At 45.3% G+C, this 26,371-nt stretch overlaps 2 protein-coding genes across 11 annotated transcripts in view; both read right to left on the reverse strand.

Moving 5' to 3' along the window:
* Positions 1 to 187: 187 nt before the first annotated feature.
* On the reverse strand, positions 188 to 11,736 carry LOC142818776 (uncharacterized). The gene is made up of 4 exons (XM_075900731.1): positions 8,908 to 11,736; positions 6,850 to 8,493; positions 1,362 to 1,524; positions 188 to 1,275 (listed from the first exon to the last, which is right to left on the reverse strand). Exons 1-4 carry the CDS (start codon positions 11,194 to 11,196, stop codon positions 188 to 190), a joined length of 5,184 nt encoding a protein of 1,727 aa, XP_075756846.1. The 5' UTR covers positions 11,197 to 11,736.
* Positions 2,852 to 26,371, reverse strand: part of CDKL3 (cyclin dependent kinase like 3) — a 43,724-nt gene continuing 20,204 nt past the window's right edge. For 6 of the 10 annotated variants that reach the window (XM_025181220.2, XM_025181217.2, XM_025181216.2 and 3 more), the window contains 5 exons: positions 24,587 to 24,921; positions 23,014 to 23,104; positions 21,725 to 21,881; positions 20,734 to 20,831; positions 15,145 to 16,597 (listed from right to left, as the gene is read on the reverse strand). In XM_025181220.2, the coding sequence (XP_025037005.1) occupies positions 16,544 to 16,597; positions 20,734 to 20,831; positions 21,725 to 21,881; positions 23,014 to 23,104; positions 24,587 to 24,921 (735 nt within the window). In that variant the 3' untranslated portion in view covers positions 15,145 to 16,543. Of the gene's footprint in view, positions 4,821 to 12,051; positions 14,137 to 15,144; positions 16,598 to 20,733; positions 20,923 to 21,724; positions 21,882 to 23,013; positions 23,105 to 24,586; positions 24,922 to 26,371 lie in introns of those variants that run through there. The other 4 variants (XR_012896362.1, XM_025181214.2, XR_012896363.1 and 1 more) reach the window with 4 other exon arrangements.

Consider the following 26,371-nt stretch of genomic DNA (forward strand, 5'->3'; position numbering starts at 1 on the left):
GGGAAGGGTAGGTGGGGTAGTGGTAAATGGGATAGTGTATCCTACTCGAATTATTTCTAGAACCCAACGGTCCGATGTTATGGATTCCCATTGTGGGAGGAACGGCCGCAAACGGTGGGTAAATAGGCAGCCATGTTGTGTTATTGCTAGATCGTGAGGGAGGTAGTGCAGACCCTCGACCACGACTTCAAATTTGCTGTTTGGAGGACTGGGTAGTTGGTGGGCGACCTTGATTAGGTCGTCTTCTCTGAGGTCGTTGCCTTGGCCTAGTGTCCTCATAGGGTCTCTGTGGCCGGTTGTATTGCCCATATCTATAACGATTGTACGTATTATATGGGGTGTATCGCCTGCGTTTGAAGGGCGGTGTATACATGCCTAGTGTGCGAAGTGTGGTTTTCGAGTTCTTACTATTATGTAGCATTTCATCTGTAGAAGCTGCAAATAATTTTTGTTTATCAAATGGCAAGTCTTCTACTTTTGGCTGAAGTTCGCGGGGAACTCCAGATGATTGTAGCCAGGAAGTTCTGCGCATGACTATCGCAGTGGCTGTAGTTCTAGCTGCTGTGTCAGCAACATCCATTGCCGTCTGGAGGGCAGTGCGAGCGATGGTGTGGCCTTCGTGGACTATTGCTTTCAAGATGGCTCTTTTGGACTCAGGGAGATGTGGTATCAGTTCTCCGAGCTTCGAATAATTATCAAAGTCGTGATTCGCTAAGAGGGCAGAATAATTTGATATTCTTAGTTGTAGCGTAGAAGAGGAATATATTTTCTTTCCAAAGAAGTCTAGCTTTCTATGTTCTTTGTCGGTACTGCCATTCTTGTATTGCGGTATCTTCGCTCTTTGCTGTGCAGATTCAACCACTAAGGAGTTTGCTTGTGGATGCGTAAAGAGGAAGTCATTGTCTTTCGGTGGAACAAAATATTTCCTATCAATCTTTTTGTTAGTCGGTTGGATGGATGCTGGTGTCTTCCACAGATCTTCAGATGTTTCCATGATTGCCTCATCAATCGGCAGGGCAATTTTACTATGCAGCGCAGGATGCAGGTTCTTTAATAAGTGATGTTGTTTCTTTTGCACTTCTTGTAGGGAGACATGCTGACTTGTTGCTACTCGCTTAAATAGCTCCTGGAACTGTTTGAGGTCATCCATCGCTACGGTATCTGATGGTATCGCTGCATCGTCCTGTTGGGCAGTCAGGTCATCTGGGTGAGTGACGTTTATAGATTGAATGTCGGATTCATTATCCGAAAAGCGCTCCTCCTCCTCTTCCTGCTCTGTGTGTGATGCAGGGGGTAGGGGCTGTGGATGAGGCAGACCTCTCCGAGATGGTGTGGAGTGGACTGAGGACCGGCGTCTGTACGGGTCCCATTGGTCCCAGGGCCCCCATTGGGGTGGATAAGGTGGGGGCGGGTAAGACCAGTAGGGGTGCCACGGGTTTTGTTGCGGTCCATCTCTCTGATAATAGGAACGAGACCCTCTTGGCGACGTCTGTCGCGAAGAATATGTCGTATGGCGGTCATCCTCTAGAAAGGGAGCGCCATGAAAGGACACTGGGGACACAGATCTGGCAGGGGAATGCCTTGCAAAGGATGTCCCTGGTGAGCAGTCAATGGGAGGGGGGCAGGGCTGTTGCTGCCTGCTGTGAGAGTCAGACGGAGTCTTAGAGAGCTCTGCAGCAGACTCCCGAAGAAGCCTCTCATTGTCTGTTGCCGGTGCCGGTGCCGAGCTCTGGTTTGTGGTCGCAACCGGTGCCGGCTGTGTATTAGCCTTGCTTTGTTGCGGTGCGGGTTGTTTTAGCGGTGCCGTTCCTTTAAGCGGCACCGGGGTTTTTCGCGGTGCCGGGGCTTGCAGCGGCGCTGCGGTTTGAAGCGGCGCCGGCTTTTCTTTTCGCCCGGGTTTCTCAATGCGTTCCCGGGAGGGCTCAGAAGCAGCGCGCACCGACGTTGATGTGGACCGCGAGGATTTTCCCTCTGCTTTACTAGCAGGGGTCCTCGGGTTTCTTTGCCCCTCTCCCTGGGTTTTGGGGGAGGAAGAAGGCGGGAGAGAGCGAGATGGTGAGGCTCTCTGCCTCGTAGGTTTCGTTGGCAGGGGGGTTTCATGCTGCAGTTCCCCCTGCTCTGAAGGCTGCAGAGTCTTATCAAATAAAATCATCCTCAGGCGGAGCTCTCTATCTTTTCTAGCTCTCGCCGTGAGGGAAGCACAGTGTGTGCAGCTGCGGGGTGAGTGAGCTTCCCCCAAGCAGCGGATACATTTCGTGTGGCCGTCAGAAGCCGGCATAGGCTCGCGGCACTGGTCGCATTTTTTAAAGCCTGAGGAGGCAGACATATCTTGCTGCTTGTTTCTTTAAAGTGTTGGTATTTCGTTTCTTTTTCTTTCATATGGTTTATGTGTTTTTCTCTGGCTGAGGAGCCAGGAGAGAGAGAGAGCTCCGGTTCAACCGGGGCTCCGGTCTGAAGGGAGTTTTAGTCCCCGAGGGGGGATTTTGTTGTCAGTTTCGTTCTTCTTATAAAAAAATATTTTGTTGTTATTATTTCAAAGAGAAAAATAAGGGAAACTAACTTGGAGTAACAGGGGAAAAAACTATGTAACCTAACTAATAGAAAAATACAGTCTGAGAGACTGTGAGGGAGCTCCTGCTCGCTCCGTCCGCTGACGAGGGCGGTTAAAGAGGAACTGAAAGGGAGGGGGTTGAGCCGCACGCTGCAGAGGGCGGGAAGGGCTCGAGACGCCCTCTGGGCATGCGTGGCTCAACAGGGGGAAAACTGCTTTGAAAAGCTCCGATCTGTGGCTCAGGGCGACCCTTCACCTAGAGTGGAGCACCCACGGGGACACTACTCGAAGAAGAACTAGTGGTGTCCCGAAGGAGTCTGTTCTGAGGCCAATCCTATTCAACATATTCGTAAATGATCTAGAGAAAGAGGTAAACAGTGAGGTGGCAAATTTCCAGCTGATGCTACACTGCTCAAAATAGTTAAAATCAAAGCAGACTGTAAAGAGCTTCAAAGGATCTTACATAACTAGGTCACTGGACAACCAAATGGCAAATGAATTTTAATGTTGATAAATCATAGAATCACAGAACACTAGAACTGGAAGGGACCTTGAGAGGTCACCGAGTCCAGTCTCCTTCCCTCATGGCAGGACCCAGTACCATCTAGACCATCCCTGATAGATGTCTATCTAATCTGCTCTTAAATATCTCCAGAAATGGAGATTCCACAACCTCCCTCAGCAATTTATTCCAGTATTTAACCACCCTGACAGTTAGAAAGTTTTTCCTAATGTCCAACCTAAACCTCCCTTGCTGCAGTTTAAGGTTAAAGGTTTTTTCTCCCTCCTCCTTGTGAAACCCTTTTAGATACCTGAAAACTGCTATCATCTCCCCTCTCAGGCTTCTCCTTTCCAAACTGTTTTCTTCATAGGTCATCTTTCAGTCTTCCTTCATAGGTCATGTTCTTAGACCTTTAATCATTCTTGTTGCTCTTCTCTGGACCTTCTCTAATTTCTCCACATCTTTCTTGAAATGTGGTGCCCAGAACTAGACACAATACGCCAATTGAGACCTAATCAGTGCAGAGTAAAGCGGAAGAATGACTTCTTGTGTCTTGTTCAGAACACTCTTGTTAATGCATCCCAGAATCATGTTTGCTGTTTTTTGTAACAGCGTCACACTGTTGACTCATATTTAGCTTGTGGTCCACTCTGACCCCTAGATCCCTTTCTGCAGTACTCCTTCCTAGTCAGTCGCTTCCCATTCTGTATGTGTTAAACTGATTGTTCCTTCCTAAGTGGAGCATTTTGCATTTGTCCTTATTAAACTTCATCCTATTTACCTCAGACCATTTCTCCAATTTGTCCAGATCATTTTGAATTATGACCCTATCCTCCAAAGCAGTTGCAACTCCTTCCAGTTTGGTATCATCTGCAAACTTAATAAGTGTAGTCTCTATGCCAATATCTAAATTGTCGATGAAGATATTGAAGAGAACTGGTCCACAACAGACCTTTGCGGAACCCCACTTGTTATGTCCTTCCAGCAGGGTTGTGAACCATTAATAACTACTCTCTGAGAACAGTTATCCAGCCAGTTATGCACCCACCTTATAGTAGCCCCATCTAAGTTGTATTTTCTGAGTTTATTGATAAGATCATGCGAGACCGTATCAAATGCCTTACTAAAGTCTAGGTATACTATGTCCACCACTTCTCCCTTATCCACAAGACTTGTTATCCTATCAAAGAAAGTGATCAGATCGGTTTGACATGATTTGTTCTTTATAAATCCATGCTGGCTGTTACCTATCACCTTATTATTTTTCAGGTGTTTGCAGATGAATTCCTTAATTACTTGCTCCATTATCTTTCCTGGTACAGAAGTTAAACTGACAGGTCTGTAGTTTCCTGGGTTGTTCTTATTTCCCTTTTTATAGATGGGCACTATATATGTCCTTTTCCAGTTTTCTGGAATCTCTCCTATGTTCCATGATTTTTCAAAGACGATAGCTAAAGACTCAGTTACCTCCTCTATCAGCTCCTTGAGTATTCTCCGATGCATTCTGGAAAACATAATTCCAACCGTATGTACAAAAAAATGGGGACTAAATTAGCTATTACCACTCAAAAGAGAAATCTTGGAGTCATTGTGGATAGTTCTCTTAAAACATTCCCTAAATGTGCAGCAGCAGTCAAAAAAGCAAACAGAATATTAGGATTCATTAAAAGAAGGATCAAGAATAAGGCAGAGAATATCTTATTGCCCCTGTATAAATCCATGGTACGCCCACATCTTGAATACTGCATACAGATGTGGTTGCCTCATCTAAAAAAAAAAAGATACTTTAGCATTGGAAAAAGTCCAGAAAAGGGAATGGCTGCTATATGAAGAGGGATTAAAAAGATTGGTACTTTTCAGCTTATCAAAGAGGAAACTAAGCCTCTACACTATGAAGTTATTTTGAAACTAGCCAATTAGCCCGTCATAAGATGGGATTTTCAGGTCTCTCCTCCACGTCAGTCTTCTCTCCTGAGCCTTTGGTCTCTCGCTCCGTCTCTCTCTCTCTCTCCTCCCCCTCAGGTTTCCTCCCCCTCCTGCCTCTCACTCTCTCTCCACTCCGTCTCTCTTTCTCTCTCCTCCTACTGTCTTGCCCCCTCTCTCTCTCAGCTCTACTCCCTCTCTCTCCATCTCTTTCTTTATCTTCTTCCCCTCCCACCTCTCACTCTGTGTTTCTCTTCTCCTCCTCCTGCTGCATCTCTCTAACTCTCTCTCTCTGTCTGTCTCTGCTGTCCTCCATTCTCCTCTCTGTCTCCTCCACGTCCTGTGTCTGCTCCACTTTCCTCCTTTTGAATCCAGCACCCTTTTGTGACGTCAGAGACAAACGCTCGTCCAGGCCCTGTCCCTGGCCATGCACAAGACTGCCCCGCCCCCCTTTGCCTCCTGCTGTGGCACTTGACTGACTTCTGCGCCACTCAGCCGTGCCGCTGTGGGGGAGCAAGCACCCGTTTGAGGTCCGCACTCCCCATACAGCACCCCCGTGCTGCATGGGGAACGTGGGGTCCAAACGGCCATCTGCACCACTTGCTCCTGCATGGTGGCCCAGCTGAGCGGTGCAGAAGTCAGCCAAGCGCCATGGTGGGAGGCGAAAGATAGGAGGGAGGCAACAGTGCTGCCCAGAAGGAACAGCCAGCATTTCAGCATTACAGAGTCACAGACATTGGGCTACTATATATATAATTCCTCTTATTTCAAAATAATAAGCGGCATGTTCACACTATCAAACCCGTTATTTCAAAATAATGAGCTGGTTGTTTTGAAATAACTCCTGTTTTTCATGAGGAATAATACTAATTTTGAAATAGTTATTTCAGAATAGCAGCAGTATGGATGCTCTGGTGCTGCTATTTTGAAATAACTACTCCCCAGAAGTAATTCAGACTAATTACTCCCCCGTGCTTCCAGGGGCTATAAGACAAGGTAGTACATCCACATCAACAGAACCTGTCTTGGACTAATTTTGAGGCTTCCCCATAGTGTGAACCTGCTATTTTGAAATTATTTCAGGAGTTATTATTTCGAAACAAGTTATTTTGAAAGAATTTTGTAGTGTAGAGATGCCTAAGAAGGACTATGATAGAGGTCTATAAAATCATGACTGGTGTGGAGAAAGTGAATAACGAAAAGTCATTTATTTGCTCCTGTAGGGGATTGACCCCCCGGGGGGGCTTACGTCCGCCCCCTCAGTCACCAACGCGTTGTTTGCCGCTGCCCGCAACTTACTCGGTGTGCGCCCCGCGGCGGTTGGGGGAAGGGGGTCCGGGCCCGCCCTCGCTCCGGACCCCAGCCCAGGGCCCTAAGGTGAGGGAAAAACTCCCCACCTAACAGGGGGGGTCGAGGCCCCTAAACTCCCCTGTTCTCAGGGTCCACATCCCTGCCCTGGGCCACTTCTTCCCCCCCCGGAACCAGCGGTTCACCTGGGTGTTCCCTCGGCCCCCACCCAGGGCCTCCAACACCAGCTTACGCTCGCTGGTCTTTGCGGGGGAAACGTCTCCTCGGCGTCCCCCCTTTTTGCCTGCCGCCCGGCCGCTTTTGAACGGGCCGCCGGTCGCAGGCAGATGACGTCAGCGCCTTCGTCTGCCTGCGGCCCCTCCCAGGGTAGAGCGTCAGGTGACGTCCCCCTGACGTCACCCCGCCCTCGTCCCCCTCCGCCGCTAACTGCCGGCCCCGGCTCGTCACCCGGCCGGGGTGCCGGTTCCCCCGCTCCTGCCCCGTGCGCGGCCGCTTGTGCCGCGGCGGCTTCCCTCGCCCCCGCCCGCCCCGGCTCGTTCCCCGGCCGGGGCGCCGGCTTCCCTGCGCTGAAGCCGCAGGCGGCGGGCTGTGCCGTCCCGGGGGTTGAGTCCTCCCCCCCTCTCTGCGGCGTGCCGGCGCCTCCCGGGAGGGGCGGGGCTACCCCGCCACACGCCTTCCCCCTTAAGTCTGGTGCCCCACTCGCCGTCTCTGTTTCCGAGTTCTCGGCCACGCGGGACAGCCAGTCTGCATTTCCATTGTTGGTCCCCGGGCGATGTATGACCCGAAATTGGTAGGGCTGCAGGCTGAGGTACCACCGCAAAATCCGTGGGTTGGTGTCCTTCATCTGCTGCATCCACTGCAATGGGGCGTGGTCCGTCACCACGGTAAATTCGTCACCTACGAGAAAGTATCTTAGTGAGTCAATAGCCCATTTGAGGGCCAAGGCCTCCTTTTCCACTGTCGCGTACCCCCTCTCCCGAGGGAAGAGCTTGCGACTTAGATAGAGGATGGGGTGTTCCTCGCCCCCCTCCTCTTGCGTCAACACCGCTCCCAGTCCTACTTCGGACGCGTCCGTCTGAAGGGTGAAGGGCTTATTAAAATCCGGTTGAGCTAGTACGGGGGCGCTTACCAGCCGGCCTTTTAGTTCTCGAAATGCGCCCTCACAGGTTGGGGTCCACCTTACCCTTTCTGGTTGTCCTTTCCGTGTAAGGTCTGTAAGAGGCGCTGCTAGCGAGGAAAAGTTAGGGATGAACCGCCGGTAGTAACCTGCCAGCCCCAGGAACTGCCGCACCTTTCTTTTCGTGGTTGGGACTGGGTGGTCCCGTACTGCCTGAACCTTGTCCACTAAGGGTTTGAGCTTTCCCCTCCCCACCGTGTATCCCAGATATGAGACTTCGGCCCTCCCGAATTGGCACTTCTTTGGGTTGGCCGTCAGCCCTGCCTTCCTCAGGGCTCCTAACACGTTTGCTATGTGACCTAAATGTTCCTCCCAGGACTCGCTGAATATCACAATATCGTCAATGTACGCTGCCGCGTAGTCCTGGTGCTCTCGCAGGACCTGGTTCATGAGTCTTTGGAACGTGGCTGCGGCCCCGTGCAACCCGAATGGCATGTTCCTAAATTGATATAGCCCGAACGGTGTGGCGAACGCCGTCTTTGCCTGGGCCTCGGGCGAGAGCGGGATCTGCCAGTACCCTTTGGTAAGATCAAGGGTTGACAGGTAGGTGGCTCTGCCCAGGCGTCCCAGTAGTTCGTCTATACGGGGCATAGGGTACGCATCGAACCTTGAAATCGCGTTGACTTTGCGGAAGTCGATGCAGAACCTGGTTGACCCATCCGCCTTAGGTACTAACACGATGGGGCTTCGCCATTCACTACGGGATTCTTGTATCACCCCCCATTCTAGCATGGCCTGGAGTTCTTCCTTCACCGTGCCCCATAGCTTTCGCGGAAGGGGGCGCATATTGTCCCTCACCACTCTGCCGGGTTCTGTCTCGATCTCGTGCTGCACCAGCGTGGTCTGCCCTGGTCGGCTAGTCAACACTGGCCTGAACTGATCGAGGAGGTGGTGCAGCTGTTCTTGCTTCGGGCCCGGTAGCTCCTCTCCGATCCTTACTCCCTCGATTTTCACCTCGGGCTCCCCCCACGGACCCAGCTCGATATCCGTGTCTCTGGGTTCAATTAGGAGGACCTCCCGCGGGTGCCACTTCTTCAAAAGATTTACATGGTAAATTTGCGTGTCTCGCCGGTTGCGGTCCACCCGTATTTCATAGTCTACCGGGCCCAGCCTCCTTATTACCCGGAAGGGCCCCTGCCAGTGGGCCAAGAGCTTGGACTCCCCACTGGGTAGCAATAGGAGGACTTGCTCGCCGGGCTCGAACTCCCTCACCTGCGCCTTCTTGTCATAGTAGGCCTTCTGCCCCTCTTGCGCCTTTCCTAAGTTCTCTCGTGCCCGGCCCGCCAGGGTATGGAGGGTCCCCCTCAGTTTTTGCACGTACTGGGCTGCCCCCAAGGCGGGGGAGACCGACGTTTCCCATCCCTCCTTTACCAGGTCCAGGATTCCCCGCGGCCTCCGCCCGTATAACAACTCGAAAGGGGAATACCCGAGTGATGCCTGCGGTACCTCTCTGACGGCGAACATCAGTGCGGGGAGCAGCTTGTCCCATTCCCTGGGGTCGTCTTGGGCGAACTTCCGGAGCATCCCCTTCAGCGTGCGGTTGAAGCGCTCTACTAGCCCGTCGGTCTGGGGATGGTATACCGACGTCCGGAGCTTCCGGATCTGCAAAGTCCTGCACAGTTCTGTCATAACTTTCGAGGTTAGGTTCGTCCCCTGATCCGTCAGCAGCTCCCTGGGCAGCCCGACCCACGAGAACAGCTTGACCAGTGCCTCAGCAATAGCGGGGGCCGTAGCTCTTTTCAGGGCCACCGCCTCGGGGCAACGGGTGGCGTAGTCTATGATGACTAGGATGTAACTGTGCCCTCGCCCCGATTTCTCCAGTGGCCCCACTAGGTCCAATGCCACCCGTTCAAAGGGGGTCCCTACTACTGGCAGGGGGACAAGGGGCGCCGGTGGGACCCGAGTCCCGGATGATCGCTGGCACTGTGGACAGGAGTTACAAAAGTTTTTAATCTCTTGGTACACCCCGGGCCAAAAAAATCTCTGGAGTACCTTCTGCTGGGTTTTCTCCGTGCCCAGGTGTCCGGCCCACGGGTGTTCATGCGCTAGCTCCAGGACCTTCCATCTGTACGGCCTCGGGACCAGAAGCTGCCATCTCTCCTCCCCTGGGAGTTCCCCTGGAGACACTCGATAAAGGCGGTCGTCTCTTACCTCGAACCGAGGTCCGTTCGGTTGCTTGGGCGGGTCTTCTCCTGGAGTTTCTCCCGTAGTGCGCACCTGCTCCCAGGCTGCCCGTAGGGTAGGATCTTCCCGCTGTTGTGTAAGGAAGTCCCCCTCCTCGACGTCGAGTCGGGTCTGCCCTGATGCCTCAGCCGCCGGGGCCACCCCTGGGATCGCTTCTTCCCCCTCCTGTTCTCCTTGGGCTACCAGGGTCCCTTGCCCCACCTCGGGCTCTTGTCCGGGGTCCCGGCCCCTGCCCCCCCGGCCCAGGAGTTGCTTCAGGCCGGGCCAATCCCGTCCTAGCAGGAGCGGGTATGCCAATCTTGGGCCAACGGCGACTATGCAGTTCCTTTCCACCTCCCCGTCCCCTATCCGTACCTGGGTTGTGGGGTAGTAGTGGATGTCCCCATGAACGCATCGGAGGGCTATCGGCGCGCCCCGGACCCGCACTGGGTATATCACGTCCTTCCGGACGATGGTCTGCCCACACCCCGAGTCTAATATGGCCTCCACCGGGTTCCCATTGACCCATAGTCTCCGGATTACCTGCGCCACGCTAGCCGTCCTCCTGTCCGTGCCTCCCGTGCGCCTCTGCCCGAAGGTGCAGTCCATCAGGGTGCAGTCCCTTTTGTAATGGCCCTCCTGACCGCATTGGTAGCAGACTACCTTCGGGGCCCCCTCGGGCAGTGGGGCGCCCGGCCCCGTTTCCGTTGCTCGGTCTATCCTGGCCTCTCCCCCTGGGCGGCTCCACCGTGGTGCCAACCTTCTTGTCGGGAGGGGCCCCAGGGAGCCCCCGGATCCTCCTCCGGCGTGTTGGGCCCCTGCCGGCTTGGCCGTCCCTGTCTCGCTCCTCCGAGGTTCTCTCGAGGTTCCTGTGGCTTCCTTCCCTACCGGCCCCTCGGCGGCCAGGTAGTGTTCCATAAGGGTCACCGCCTCGTCCAGTGTCTCTGGGAGGTGCCGCCGGACCCACTGCTGTCCTTCGGCTGGGAGGATGCGGACATATTGTTCCAGTATCACTAGGTCGGCCACCTGGACCCCCGTCTTTGCCTCCGGCTCGAGCCATCGCATCCCTGCTTCTTTTACCCGCTGAGCCACTGCCCGCGGTCGCTCGCGAGGGTCGTACTTGGCCTCGCGGAACCGGCGGCGGTGGGTCTCCGGGGTGACCCCGAGTTGATCTAAAATGGCCTCCTTGACTTTAAAGTAGCATAAGGCGTCGTTGGCAGACATTCCCCGGTAGGCCAATTGGGCCGGCCCCGATAGGTAGGGTGCGAGGAGGGTCGCCCAATGTTCTGGCGGCCATTTCGCAGCGGTGGCCACCCTCTCGAATGTCACCAGAAATGCCTCTGGGTCGTCGTCCGGCCCCAGTTTCGTGAGGCGTATAGGTAGTTGGGTGCCGACCCCCTCTGCCCCTCCGGTCCCTCCAGCTGCCCCCGGTACCGTCACTGGTGTCCCTCGCGCCATCTGCTCCTGCCGCTCCTGAAACTGGTTGAGGAGTTGTTGTAGCGCTTGCATTTGTTGCTGCTGTTGCCCTTTCTGGGTCTCCGTCCACCATTCCAAGACCTTGTTTGCATCCATCGTGTCCTGCTAATCGATACCTTGTTAATTTCGCTTACCCCGTCCAGGCCCCCGTTCCGGGGCCTACTGTGCCCACATTCTCCACCACGTGTAGGGGATTGACCCCCCGGGGGGGCTTACGTCCGCCCCCTCAGTCACCAACGCGTTGTTTGCCGCTGCCCGCAACTTACTCGGTGTGCGCCCCGCGGCGGTTGGGGGAAGGGGGTCCGGGCCCGCCCTCGCTCCGGACCCCAGCCCAGGGCCCTAAGGTGAGGGAAAAACTCCCCACCTAACAGGGGGGGTCGAGGCCCCTAAACTCCCCTGTTCTCAGGGTCCACATCCCTGCCCTGGGCCACTTCTTCCCCCCCCGGAACCAGCGGTTCACCTGGGTGTTCCCTCGGCCCCCACCCAGGGCCTCCAACACCAGCTTACGCTCGCTGGTCTTTGCGGGGGAAACGTCTCCTCGGCGTCCCCCCTTTTTGCCTGCCGCCCGGCCGCTTTTGAACGGGCCGCCGGTCGCAGGCAGATGACGTCAGCGCCTTCGTCTGCCTGCGGCCCCTCCCAGGGTAGAGCGTCAGGTGACGTCCCCCTGACGTCACCCCGCCCTCGTCCCCCTCCGCCGCTAACTGCCGGCCCCGGCTCGTCACCCGGCCGGGGTGCCGGTTCCCCCGCTCCTGCCCCGTGCGCGGCCGCTTGTGCCGCGGCGGCTTCCCTCGCCCCCGCCCGCCCCGGCTCGTTCCCCGGCCGGGGCGCCGGCTTCCCTGCGCTGAAGCCGCAGGCGGCGGGCTGTGCCGTCCCGGGGGTTGAGTCCTCCCCCCCTCTCTGCGGCGTGCCGGCGCCTCCCGGGAGGGGCGGGGCTACCCCGCCACAGCTCCCATAACATAAAAACTAGGGGTAACCAAATGAAATTAATAGGTAGCCGATTCTAAACAAACAAAATTAAGTATTTCTTCATGCAACAAACTATGGAACTCCTTGCCAGAAAATGTTGTGAAGACCAGGACTTTAACAGGGTTCAAAAAAGAACTAGATGAATTCATGGAGGATAGGTCCACCAATGCTTATTAGCTGGGATGGGTAGAAATGGTGTCCCTAGCCTCTGTTTGTCAGAAGATGGGAATGAGTGACAGGGGAGGAATCACCTGTTCTGTTCATTCCCTCTGGGGCACCTGGAATTGGCCACTGTCAGAAAACAGGATACTGGGGTAGATGTACCTTTGATCTGACCCAGGATGGCTGTTCTTATGGGAAGAATTTCTTAAAACAAACTGGCAAGTTGTTTATGTCTCTCATCAGGGCTTCTTTTCCCGTCCTGTCAAATTCTGTATTTAACAAGGATGGGCAAACAGACTTCCAGAAGAGTCCAAATATCAGCCCTGTTTGGGAATCTGATTGTTTTCAGTAAATAATACCTACATCTTAAAAGCCCTTTTCATTAGGGAGTCTCAAGGCAATTTAGAAAGGATGTCTGTGTCATCTCCATTTTACAGCTGAGAAAACTATGGCATGGCACAGCAAAGTCACTTATCCCACATTAGCTGACAGGCCTTTAACATAACTAGGAACAGAATCTATGCACCCTGAGTCCCAGATGACTACAGTAGGCTATAACTGGAAAATCTGTAGTTGTTTATTCTTGCAGCCTCTCCCTCCTTCTTCTCCCCCCACCATGTGTTTGAGCCAGATCGCTCAGTTCCTTTACTCTGAGCATCAGATGCTCACCCATCTTCTATATTGAGGTTGGGTGTGTAGTTAGTGTGCTTCTTCCTCCCAAATTTGACCTCCAGCTCCAAGAAGGCCTTTTTCAGATTGGGCTGCAGTGGGCCTACTACACATCCTCTAAAATAAGAAATGGTTCCCTAGACCTGCAAGGAGAGAGATTTGAAAAAGATGATATTTGAGAGATCTAGCATCTAAGGAATATCGCCCACCTTTCCAAATCTCAACATAGTCTATCATCTCTAAATTCAAATATCCCCACTACGCGAGCATTGAGTATAATCGCAGGACTACTCTAGGAATGTATTGGTTCATTGCTGGTGAGGAGGCAGCAATGGAACATCCAGCACACATTGGACAGAAATTTCAAACTCTTAGTTACACTCTAGTGATATCATTGCATATTTGCTTACCACAAATCTGCATTGTGTACTGGACTGTACAGTTTATTCACATTCACAGTTGAGATAGCCCACAAAAACAACTGATTTTTATTGTAATTAGGGCCTGTCAGACAAATACTTCCCATTTAAACCTGTCAACATGTCAGAACAGCTAACATGTCACTGCTGCATAATTGGCTTACAGCAAATTTTAAGATGAAACTGTATGAAACATGGTATATTTACATATTTATTTAATCTGCATACCTCAGTCATTAAATAAAAATAAATGTAACTATTCTGAAGTAATATTTGTTTGATTGCTTTGCTACCATAAAATCTTCCTTTTAAAATGTTCGCAGTATATCAGTACTAGATTTTAATTGCTAGATTTAAAGTCACAATGTTAAAAAGTCATCAAGATTTCTTTAGATTTCTCTTAGCCACAAATGCCTAGCCTTAAGTTAAGTTTAATTCTCCCTGTTTGGGTTTTTTTCACTACAAAGTTTTACATATTTCACTGCCAAGTATTTTTCTTCCTTGTCTCTAAGGAAAAAGACAAGAAGGAAAACAAGGTCCTCATTATCAAGTAGTCATGGCCTCTTCTCCCTGCTTGCAGTGGTTAAGATACACCACAAACCATTGATGCAGTTAGCTAAATTGTTTTTATAGAACTTAGAAACTTCAAATTTTGATGCTACACCTTTGTATGGATAGCATAAGGAAGCTTTCACCTACTCCTGTTTATTGTGCTCTAATAATAGTTTTGGGAGAAAAGACAAAGACAAGGAATAAAGGAAATCCTGATTCATCCAGTCAGTGATGATCTAACAACTTTTCCAGCTGCTCCAATGATCTTCTGGAAAATAAAATAAATATAGTTAATAGAGAAGTTAAAATATGTAATAATAAGAATTAGGGAAGGAAGAGTTAGTATGTGCTTCCTAATTCCTGACATGCCATCTATCCTTCCATCTCCTCTGCCTACAATTTGCATTAATTTTGCACACTTAGGGTACATCTACACAGTAGGGCTAAAATGGAATTAAGATGCACAACTTCAGTTATATCACTTGTGTAGCTGAAGTCGAAATAGCTTATATTGGCTTTTGGAGCTGTCTACACAGCAGGAAGTTAAGGGAAAAATACTCTTCCTTTGACTTCCCTTACTCCTTGTGAAAGGAGGGTTACCAGGAGTTGGAATAAGAAGTCCTCCAGCTCAACATTATTTCAAAATAAAGGCTCATTGTGTAGATGTGCACTGTGTTATTTCAGAATAACATTCCAAAATGCTTCTTTGTAAACATAGCCCTGCTAAATGCCAAATCACTCAAATTTACACTACCTCACCTCTCACACTCTCTTGCACATGGTCACACCCTCTTGCACATGATGTGTAACTGTTTGCATTGTTGTTGAATATGACCCATAGTCAATAAAGACAGGAGTAATAACATAGGAAATAACAATAAGGAATACAAAGTATCTATTAAAGATCTGTTATATTCTTTCTCTGTTCTTTAGTATGCATCTCTTTTCCTGAAGTACATTTTCCTTTGCACAGATGTGTGCTATTGTTTGTTAAACTTGTAGTTTATGCAGGTTCCTCTTACATATGTATATTGATCCCTCTAATGAGTCTAATCCATGAATGTGTTAAATTAATTCAGACATGCAAATTAGAGAAACGGCTAAAATATTACAATAGTAAAATATTACTATATTACTATTACTATCAGAAGCCTGATATATTTTTGTTATTTTAAATACCACAATGGCCAAGTCACATGTGGACTGCCAGCTTGTGAAACCCATTTAACTAAATTAAAGATTTTGAAATAATATATCAGAGCACAAGAAGTCTATAAACTGAGGAAGCCTTTTTATTTCTAAGAATTACAAACACACTTTAACAATTTTTTTTTTAGTTTAAAATATTCCTTCTTGCCTGAGACAAATTTCAACATAGATTGAACTCTTATGGTTCAATGGAATAAAAAAATAATAATAGAGAACAGACAGTTAACTGTAGTATTTCCCTGCAGATACTGTGAAGCAAGAACTTGGTTATATTCTGCATACATACAGAAAATATATTCCTTCTCCCTTTTAACATCAACTTTGTTATTACATGTTTCCCAGATCCTTTTATAAATAAAAAAAAAAAGATGTAGCTGTGAAACAATGTTCTGTAGAAACCTTTTGTAAAAATATTTTGTTTAAATATCACACCTATTCCAAAGTCTTTGTTCAGAGTGCATGTAAGGAAAATGTTTTCCATCCTTCAATTGGTTTCCCTTAAAATGATAAAATATTAAAAACTCAACTAAAATGATTGCACTGACTATTCTAATTCAGGAATTATACGAGCCAAATATTTTTATCTGAGTGTTACACCTAGGGTAAGTTATCTTAACAGTTGCTTACTCAAAGAGCATGAGTATTTTCAGCACAAATAATTTTCTGGATTTAGTTTCTTTAATTTTCAGAAATCACAACAGAAATAGTACAAAGAACCCTAATGAGCAAAGGATGTATGCAGCTTACTGTCCTAAATGATAAATCTGAAAACACAAAGGACCTGGTTTTTATCTCTGATCTCTGATTTTTGTACCCAATTTTGTACATGCTAAAATGTACATACCTCAGCCTTGCATACAAAAACAGTTTAAAAACAGGGTAGATGGTCAATGCCCAATCCGCACATGTAAAATGGGTACACAACCACATATGCAGTCACAATAAATTGTTTATGAAAAAATGGGTGCTAAAATTAAACAGCCAGAAAATGTGGTCCTTGCTACCCTAAAATATCTGAACCGATTTCATGATCCCTTGTTATCCAATATACTATTACAGAAGTCTTAGGTCATCATCTATCAGAGAAAATAGTAACAGGCTCTTATAGAAATTTTAGATTAATTAATGATCTTCAGCCAATTTTAGATCAGCTGGACATCTAGTAAAATATACAGATTTTATGCATAAGCACTGGAAGGAGCTTAATGTTGGTACTTAGCCATCAAAAATAAGTTTATGTGTTTCATATTCCATAAAAGTTTAATGAAATCTTCATTTATATAAGCCATTTTAGGACTAATGCATCTAAAATAATTTCTTGGAGAATAACCACAATATTATATGAAGTCTATAAAATTTTCTGCAGAAATATCCAAATATCTTCATTTATGAAAGGTTAATAGAAAAGCACAGATTTTACTGTACTGTGAGTCTGCAGTCTCTCAAGCTTCATGCTGCTAAACTGCTCATTCCACATCTGGCAGATTGGTTTTATTTTCATTTGGTGTATTTCCAGTATTCTAAAAATTAAATTGATAAGATAAGTTAATTAATTAACTATTAATTTATGTATATATTATTTTATATTAACACTATTTCTCCATATAATGCATTAACAGTTTTTGCATCGCAGCACTAAGTGCTAAAAAGCTGTCAAATTTTTGAATTAATAGAAAATGATGCTTTTAACCATTCCCAAACTCCTCTTCACTAGTGTGAATAGCTATTAGAGACCCAAACTTGATTAAATAAAGCAGTATATGCTCTTATAGCTCATTTCTTCCATCAAACCTTATCTGATTATAAAGATTATAGCCTTTGACAAGATAATGGTGTCTTTTGTTTTCCACCCAACCAGCCAGATTAGTCACTTAATAACTATTGGTGTCATGAGTAGGTACTGCTTATGAAGCATTCAGCAGTCATCCCCAAACATTTCATTCAATGTCGCATTTTTTAAAACATATAACATTGTCCCATATGTAAATGCATATAGTTATATTCAGCTTTATGCCTTTCTTGACTCTTGTAATATTTGTGCATGAAGATGTTAGGATTCAGGCGTGCAACAATTCTTCAGAGTATACACCCACAGAAACAAGGATACCCCTGAACAGAGATGTGAAGGACTACTCAACTATCCAATAAGCAAATGCTTATCAGACAGTCAACATACTAGTCAACTAGTGGCTTCCCCCTCTTGCTGCTTCTATCAGAAAGAGGCAGCAAACGGGGGGGGAATGAAAAAGAGGGTGCTTCAAAGCAGTAGCACTGCACGGACCCTGGGGTTAGGACCTGGGCTCCACACGGCGCTGCGCTTTGAAAAGCTGCATGGGCTGCATGCAGCGTTTCAAAGCAGCAGCGTCACGTGGATCCTGGGGTCTGCCGCTTTGAAACACCTCATATAGCCCAGGTCCCCAGCTGGCCCTATGCTGCACGTGGTGTTTCAAAGTGGCAGAGCTGTATTGAGCCCGGGGTCTGCTGGGGACTCCCCAGCTGAGCCTGGGTTCCATGTGGTGCTGCTGCTTTGAAATGCTGCATGGAGCCTGATGCTGGGCTCCCTGCAGCGTTTCAAAGCAGCAGCGCCACATGGAGCCTAGGGTCATCTGGGGACTCAGAGTTTGAAACACCACAGTAAACTCGGGGCCAGCGGAGGATTGCTTGAGTCCTCCACTGGCCCTGTGCTCCTGCAATGCTTTCGCCTTTAAACCCTGGAGTGGTTGCTACACTTCAAAGGCAAAGGTGCCCTTATGGACTAATTGAATAGTCAATGCAAATTGCATCAACTATTCGATTAGCCCATTAATCTAAATTTTACATCCCTACCCCTGAAGCATTTTATATCATGGAAGCTGGCTGGACTTTTCTATCTGGCACAGTTCAGTTCTCACTGTGTAAATATATGAAGTCTGAAAATTATGGAAAATACAATCAAATAATAAAGGAAAAAATCCTTAGGCCCTTACTCAATTTTTCTGTCAGCTCTTACTCAGGTAAGTAGTAAGTCTCTAGTGGGAACTGACCTCAATAAAAATGGAGTAAGAATCTCAGGATATGGCCTACTTAACCTGACATTTATACATCACTTTTCCTCAAAAAAGATTAGCTAAGGATGATCATTTCATTTTATGTCTGAGGGAACTGCGATACAGAGAATTTAAGGTTATACTACAAAATATGCAGTACATATAAGTTACAGACTTTATAATAATTTCTGCATAAAGTATGCATTTTACAATGGATTGCAAATCTATGTTTTCAGTCTTTCTTACCATAAAGTAATATTTAATATAATTTCATAACCATGTGATCTAGCATGGTAAAGGCAAAAAGAAGGTGTGTTTGGTACACTATTTTATTCACTGACATGCCCACAAATGTTGCAATGCTTGTTCTTTCTTCTATTACATTTAAAGCCTAAGCTGTTGGTGACAGTATACATGAATTAATGGAGTGTCTAGCACAAGGGACACTGCATGAGATCTATTCTTTTTATAGGTGACGGTTTGTAAGATCATGTCCTTCTATTAAACACTGTCTATGCTAAAAATGAACCATCATGGAACAATGCATTATCTACTGAAATTCTGGTCTTCTTGCACACACATCAATGGATTTCATACAGTACCTAATTATGGGCATGTCTAGACTACATTTTACTTTCGAAAGAAGATATGCAAATTCGGTGGGAATTTGCATATCTTCTTCTGATTGTTTTTTCGGGTTTTTTTTTTAAAAGCAAGTAGTCTAGACACAGTTCTTTAGAAAAAAAAACTTTTTTCGAAAGAACTTGTAAACCGCAATTCTTGAGGAAGAAGGTTCTTTAAAAAAAGGGGGGAAGAGGGATTTCGAAAGAACCATGTCTAGACTGCTTGCTTTTTTGAAAAAAACTCTTTCGAAAAAGCAATCGGAAGACGATATGAAAATTCCCACCGAATTTGCATATCTTCTTTTGAAAGTAAACACAGTTTAGACGTGCCCTATGATACCCAGGGGCAGTGTGACCTAGTGGAACAGAAACTCCTGAATTCGAATCCTAGTCTAACATGGATTAAAAATGATTCTTTGGGCAAGCGACGACCTGTGTTGAGTTTTTCTGGGTCTCAATTTCTCCTTCTGGAAAAATGGAGAAAATGATACTTTGCTGCTTCATAGAGATATTCTGAAGTTTAATATTTGTACAGTGTTTCAGAACTATGAACTGCTAAATATTAGAACTGTGTATAAATTTAGATTGGGAAATACTGAAGGGAGATGGTTTTGTGTTTAGCATCTAGGATACCATACTCTGATCCTTCTATCCTCTTCCAGATTTGTACAGGCAGTCCCTGGGTTACGTACAAGATAGGGACTGTAGGTTTGTTCTTAAGTTGAATTTGTATGTAAGTCGGAACTGGTACATATTGTAGGGGAGACTCTAGCCAAACATTTCTCCAGAGCTCAGTTTTATTCTCCCACACCTCACTTCCCTCAGTCCTTTATTCTCAAGATGAGGTGTCTGCTGAGAAAAGCCGCTCCGCGTCTCCCTGGTCTGCGGGGGGGGAGGGGGCTAGCTTCACGTCTCCCTGGTCTGCTGGGGGGAAGCAGCTAGTGCGGGGTTGCCTCACCCCGTTTGTAAGTAGGGATCCGATGTAAGTCGGATCCATGTAACCCGGGGACTGCCTGTATAGCTTTGGAGTGAATAATTACTATGTGTTTGGCGGCAATGCAAATTTGAAAATCCCTTTCCTTTACAGGGCAGAAAAAGGTTTGGATTGATTTTTATGCCCTGCTTGAGTGCAGAGAAACCTTCAGACAATTGGCAGATCTGCTTCTGGACCTTCCAAACAGTAGCATGAACAGTTACCCTTTTTGATTGCATTGTCAGAAAATGGGAAGCAAGTAGTTTCAGGGGGAAATAGTGAACAAAATCACTACCAGCTCAGTAAAGTCTATTTAGTGGCACCTGATGACACCAAGTCTGAACTGGTTTATTGTATATTATGTTCAATGTATTCTCTACAGTCATGGATTCTGACAGTAGAACAATTGTTTGCCAGTTGTAGTAATTTATCTTCACCTTAAGTAAAGTTCCCATTCTTAATCATGCATTACATTCTGAAGCAGTAGCTATGTTTTCTGATACTTTGTTAGAAATGTGGCTAATAACCGCTATAATTATTTTAAAACTTAATTATGCAACATACTTTTTAGAAAGTTACTGAACAAGGGAAACTTATAGCTGTTAATTAGCTCTAATTTACTCCTAAATGTCTTCTAAGAGCCCAGTAAACAGTGGAAGTATTGGTAATGCTGCTAGAGGGACAATACTGACATCCTGTAGTTTGGCAAATTCTCTGGTTCAGCACCAATCAGGTCCCAAGGTTGCTGGACTAGAGATACAATATCTGGTTTTTAATGAGATCTTGATTTTAAGTTTTCATCCAATTTCCAGCTAAGTTGACTAAAACACAAAACTTGATTTTCCCTCATGTTCACATAGTTAGTCAACAGCCCACCCTGCAAAACTTCTTTACTAAACAAACATATAGTATTAAATAAACTTAAAAAACAAAACTCTATAAAGTGCTACCAGATCATTTGTTGTTTTTTAAGTTTATCCAGTACAGACTAATTTGGCTACCCCCTGAAGCTTCAAGATAAAGTATTAATTTACCTCTTGTTTTTCTTGATTCTGATCCACATTTAATAAAGATGGTATTTTAGATACTTCAGATTTCTTTGACTCTCTCTTCAGCACTTTTACCTGTTTAACTTTTACAAATAGATACCTCATTATTTCCACATATTGTATTTTTCCTTTGTACATGCTCCTTCAGTTTCATCTTCTACGTTTAATTCATTACTGTTGAAATAGTGTTGAGGAAGAAAACCAGGGTCATACTGAAATTTGAGTATGGAGATTACAGAAGAAGACAACCGTAACTGAATATGAGATTCAGTTCCCATTTAAATTCAGGCTGATCATTTTATAATTACAAAATCCAATTATAGGACACTATAAAAGGTGTCCATTTGGAAACACACCTGCTGTTACTTAAATTGGACTCTAGATGTCATTATTTTCCAAAAGCAAACAAGGTAGGTGAGGTAATATCTTTTCTTGGACCAGCTTCTGTTGGTGAGAAAGACAAGCTTTTGAGCTTACACAGATCTCTTGTCCAGAAGCTGGTCTAATAAAAGATACTACCTCACCAAGCTTGTCTCTCCAATAACCTGGTACCAGCATAGCTACATTTTAACTGCCTATAACAATGGAAGATATTGCTGTTTCTCTAGAAATCCACATTGAAGCTTATTTGTCTGGCACTTCACATTCATAAAATAAAATAAAATAAAATAAAATAAAATAAAAATAATCTGACAAAAAATTCCGAACTATATTGAAGGTTTATTTAACAAGTTAAAAATAAACGACCTCTTTAAAAGATGGTGCTAACTTTGATTTGCAAATGAGAATGCTTATCCAGTTCAAAGACTCAGATGAATGCACAGCAGTGATTTTGTCTAATTTGATGCCTTTTTTTCCTCAGCACCTTCCATCAAAATCACATATTGGTATGTAAGTCTTGGTTAGATTAACCCTTCTCTTCAACTAGCACTTGATGCAGATTTGAAAACAGCAAAAGTCAATTATAATTTCATACCTTCCATTCCTTTCATCTCTTTTTGTTGTGCTGTTGTTGTCAGTTCTGGGAAATGGATGTCTTTCTTCTCAGATTTTGAAATACTGCGTTTCTTTCGGTTGGCTGTCTGCTCAATCTGAGCAGCTCGTTCATACATTGTGACTTTTTCTGTTTGAGTCTAAATGGAAATCACAATATATTTAAAACTGTATTTGATATGAGTATGGCTGTTATCTGTATGTTTCTTGGCATGTTTCAACTACACAGAGTAAAATACATTAAAAGTTCAAATGTCAATAGTGTTCCAAAAGCCATGGTCTTCATGTGCTAGAACAATTTCTCAAACTGGGCCACGAGCCCACTTTTGGAAAGCTACTAGTGGGCCTGTGCCACTTAGTTTACCTAAAGGGTAGGTAACCACGGAACTTCACAGCTCCGAATGGCTCCAGTTCACTGTTTCCAGCTATGTGGAGCCGCGGAAAGTGGCATGGTCTAGGCCACCACTTCCTACGGCTCCCCTTGGCTGAAAACAGCAAACCGGGGTCAATGGACTATGGACACTTTAGGTAAACAAAGCGGTGCAGCCTGCAGCTCACTTTGAGAAACACTGTGCTAGAGAAAGCTAACTATATATTACTTCCAGTTATGAATCACCATTATGAGATAAGAGAACATTTAGAATTTTTATCTTTCAAAAACGGTCTATCATACTACTGTAAATCTTGCTTCTTTCTAGGTGATGGTGTCTGGGGACATAGGCATTTACATCACCATGTATAGTTAGCCAACTTACTAATTTAAAGATGAAGAACAGAAGCATGCAATTATTTTGCCATACCTCTTTGCAGGTGGGAATGGTCAGTTGACCTGAGACACAGCAGATAAGTGTATTTGTTAATACCAAAAAGTGGGATTGTTGGGAGGATGATAGGGTTATGAAAATTGGTCAAGGATTATCATGGAGAAAACTGAATGCTAGTGAGAAAGATGTAAGTGAAAGTGTAAAACTCTCTCTGAAATATAAGGGAAAATCTGGATTTACTGAAGTCAATGGTGAAACACCCATTTATGGGTCCAGGATCTCATCCAGAGTCTGAATTTCTTTTATTCTAGTTTCTGGAGCTGCCCCCTTCACCTGGGAGTCTCCAGAAGCCTTATCTCTCCTGTTCTTATATAAGAGTTTCACAATGTAGACATCTTATTATTTGTCTACAGGAAACATAAAAATAGATAAGACAATAGGATAAAAAGCAGACTATTATGGAAAGGAGAACAGGTTTATTTATAAGTTACCAGTTTTGTAAACATACTTGAGCCAGTGTTCCATCATCCTGTCTGTTTGGACCTATTTGTCCCACTGACTGCCAAGGGCTTCTCCTTTTCTTTGCTTTTTCGGGTAGCCTATTATAAATAAATATGACTATAATATGCAACATTAATTGTTGGCTAAGTACTATAAGCTCTCATTGTGTAAACAAACATGCACATTCACAAATGTATTCTAAATTAGATTTGCTGGTGGGGATGGTGTCTGCATCTGAGAACAGACATATCTCAACAAAAGACAGAACTATGTAGCACTTTAAAGACTAACAAGATGGTTTATTAGGTGATGAGCTTTCGTGGGCCAGACCCACTTCCTCAGATCAATTTGTGGAATAAAGTTGGCACAACCATATACACCAAAGTGATACAATAAAAAAAAATTAACACATATGAAATTGAAAAATCAAATTTTAGAACAGAGTGGGAGTGAAGGGGGAAGGTTTGTGTCTGTGAGGTAATGATAGTAGGGGTGATAATTAGGGAAGCTATCTTTGTAATGGGTGAGATAATTAGAATCTTTGTTGAGACCCATACATAAAGTGTCAAATTTAAGCATGAATGACAATTCTGAAGCTTCTCTTTGAAGTCTGGAGTTAAAATCTCTTTGAAGCAATATGCATGTTTTAAGGTCATTGAGAGAATGGTCAGTCTGGCTGAAATGGCAAGCAACAGCTTTCTCTCTGTGAGAGAGTCTTATGTCTGTTTTGTGTGTATTGATTCTTTGGCGAAGTGTCTAGACCAGACTAACATGGCTGCATCTCTATCATTATATCTCAACAAAGCCCTGGACGCTGCTATTTAATAGTAATATTTAGCATTTAAACACAACATTCATGTTCTAATTATTTTAATGACATTAACTAATTCATTTTATACCATTCTTGTAAGATGATAGGAAATATTATTCCCAATAGGATGGGAAACAGACAAAAGAAAGGCTAAGGTCACTGATCTAAGATCATAAAGGGAGTCACGGTTAGGGAAAGGATTCATATGCAGAAGCTCCAGCTTTGAGACCTTTCCTCTGACAATGCATCTATCTACATCTCCCATAATATTTACAGATACCCATCACCATCACCATACTGCAGCCACTTTTGCACTGCTCACCCTCCAGCCAGAGGACCACATTGCCAACCTGTTAAAATCTGAAAAGCTACATTTGAAAAAAAAAGTAGTCTATTATAGGGATCTTCTTCTGAAAGACCAGTTGCTGTCATTTCAATAGAGGTGTGACCTGTAGAAATGACTGTTCTATCTTTGACCCAAGAAACCTGACCTGGCTCAAACCATATCAGGATGGGTAATCTCCCAGGCTCCATCTCTGTACTAAAGATGAAGCAGCCACAAGGGATGCACTGTCAAGTGTCACTGTCACAGCTGGCCTTTGAGCCTAAGTCATACAGAACATTATCCAAATGAAAGAATTATTCATTTGATCGAACCATCACTAGGTACATAAATATGGTAAAACTGAATTAATTTCAAAATATACTTTTATTAAATAAAGATTATTTATTCAAGCATTACCTCACCATGTAAGCAATCGGCTCTAACCTTGTATTGGAGTGTGGGAAAGGTGAATTGAAATTTGCAGCTGTAAGGTTCCCACAATTTGGATTGATGGGTGGCATTGTTATACAAACGGCTATTAGTGGAGCATCTTCCTTCACACCGCTGGGATCATGGCTAGCAGCTACAGTGGTGGTTATATCAGTGATTGCAGGTTTATTCTCTTGAGGAAAACTGGGAGGATTCTGTGAGGAGGGAGTCCATTGACTAACTGCATCTTCTTGTTCAATCTTTTTTATCTCTGTAATCTCTGGTTTCCCACCTTTCAGTTTTGTACCTTTTACTTTTAAGTCCTTGGATTTTTTGTCCTTTTCAATGTCCTGGAACAGATACTACATCAAAATATATATACAGTCTGAAACATAAAATGTCACCAAATTGAGTCTGCTAGATCCTGGTCATGTGAGGGGTTCAGTGTCTTCCAATTCCAATTGAGTTCAGTGAGAGTGGAGAGTACTTACTGCCCTGCAAGTCTGGGCCTTACCATTGTTTATGCTTTGGAAGTCCTAATGCTCTTTTCAGAACAACAAAGGTCTATTTTTAGAACCTTTAAATTCATTTTTTCAAATTCAAGCATTAAATGATGATGCCAATACCCTTTTACCATTTTAAAATAAATAATAATAAACTATTATATAGCTGTCCCACTAGAGGAAAACAAACTGCATTTTTTACACCAAGTTTGTTTCATGGAAACTCCTTTGCCATTTAATAGCTTGAAAACTTCTAAAAATCAAAGTTTTAATAAAAGGACCATTTAACTTGGCAGCCACATAGCAGAATAAAACTCCAGCTACCGCTTAAAATTAATAACAACAAAAGTTTCAAGTCAGTAGTTTAATGTGAGATCTCATTTTCTTTTTCCCAGTCCTTGCTCCTCAGAGATGAGGTTACTCTGTTGATGATGACTGGCCAGAGCAGATAGGATACCAACAATAATATTGGGACATTGCAACAACAGGTAAGTGACATTTCCCCCATCTCTTAAATGAAGGTCTAGCAAGCTACTAGAACTATGTTTCCCCCATATTTCCCTTGATTTGATTCTTGTTCTGTGTCTTTTAGGAGGACTACAGTCCTAGGGTTGGTTGGAGGGTGACATAACAAATGAACCAAACATATGTACAAAAGGTAGCTGCTGACAGGCCAAACAATCACTTCTATACATAGTGATTAGGAAGTGCCTTTATCTCTTGAAGGGTTCTGAGTCTAGTGCCAGAAGTCAGGTCATTCCTAGGCCTCACTGCTCTCGATCAGCACTAGCTTGCTTCACTCACCAGCTCATCTCCTATTCCCCAAATAGGTTTATTCCCCCAATTTTAAGTTGTAGATCAGCTGGTGAGGGAAGCATGTTGCCAACAGAAGGAAGAACAGAACAGGAGCTACTCAGGGGAGAAACAGAGAATGAGTGAATGTGAGTGAGAGAGACAGTGCATAGGCAGACGCAGCTGTTTGCCCTGTCAAAGGCTTCCTTCCCGCTGAGGACTCACTTTTATTTTTGGCTTCCCACCCACAAACTGAGCCTAACACTTTGATCTTCCTCTCTGTCTACCCTCGCTAGACCCAGAGAAGGGAAGGAGAGGGGAAAATATCACTTACCTAACAGTAGGCAATTAGCTTCTGGTCAGGATGTTATCAGCAGAATAACCTTCATAAATGCCTTCATCTAGGAAATAGGATGTGGCCTGAGAAAAACAAAACGTTAACTAAATTTAGACCACTCATTTGAATATATTTTTCTACTGCTCTAAATGGAATCTGGAATTAAAG

The sequence above is a fragment of the Pelodiscus sinensis genome, chromosome 17 (genome assembly GCF_049634645.1).
Source record: "Pelodiscus sinensis isolate JC-2024 chromosome 17, ASM4963464v1, whole genome shotgun sequence".
NCBI classification, from domain to species: Eukaryota; Metazoa; Chordata; order Testudines; family Trionychidae; genus Pelodiscus; species Pelodiscus sinensis.

Coding starts and splice junctions, on each gene's coding strand:
- LOC142818776 (XM_075900731.1), bottom strand. CDS start 11,196: ATGGATGCAAACAAGGTCTTGGAATGGTGGACGGAGACCCAGAAAGGG. Junction 8,494..8,907: donor TGATGTTCGCCGTCAGAGAG/GTACCGCAGGCA, acceptor AATCTTTTGAAG/AAGTGGCACCCGCGGGAGGT. Junction 1,276..1,361: donor CCCTGGGACCAATGGGACCC/GTACAGACGCCG, acceptor CATCACACACAG/AGCAGGAAGAGGAGGAGGAG.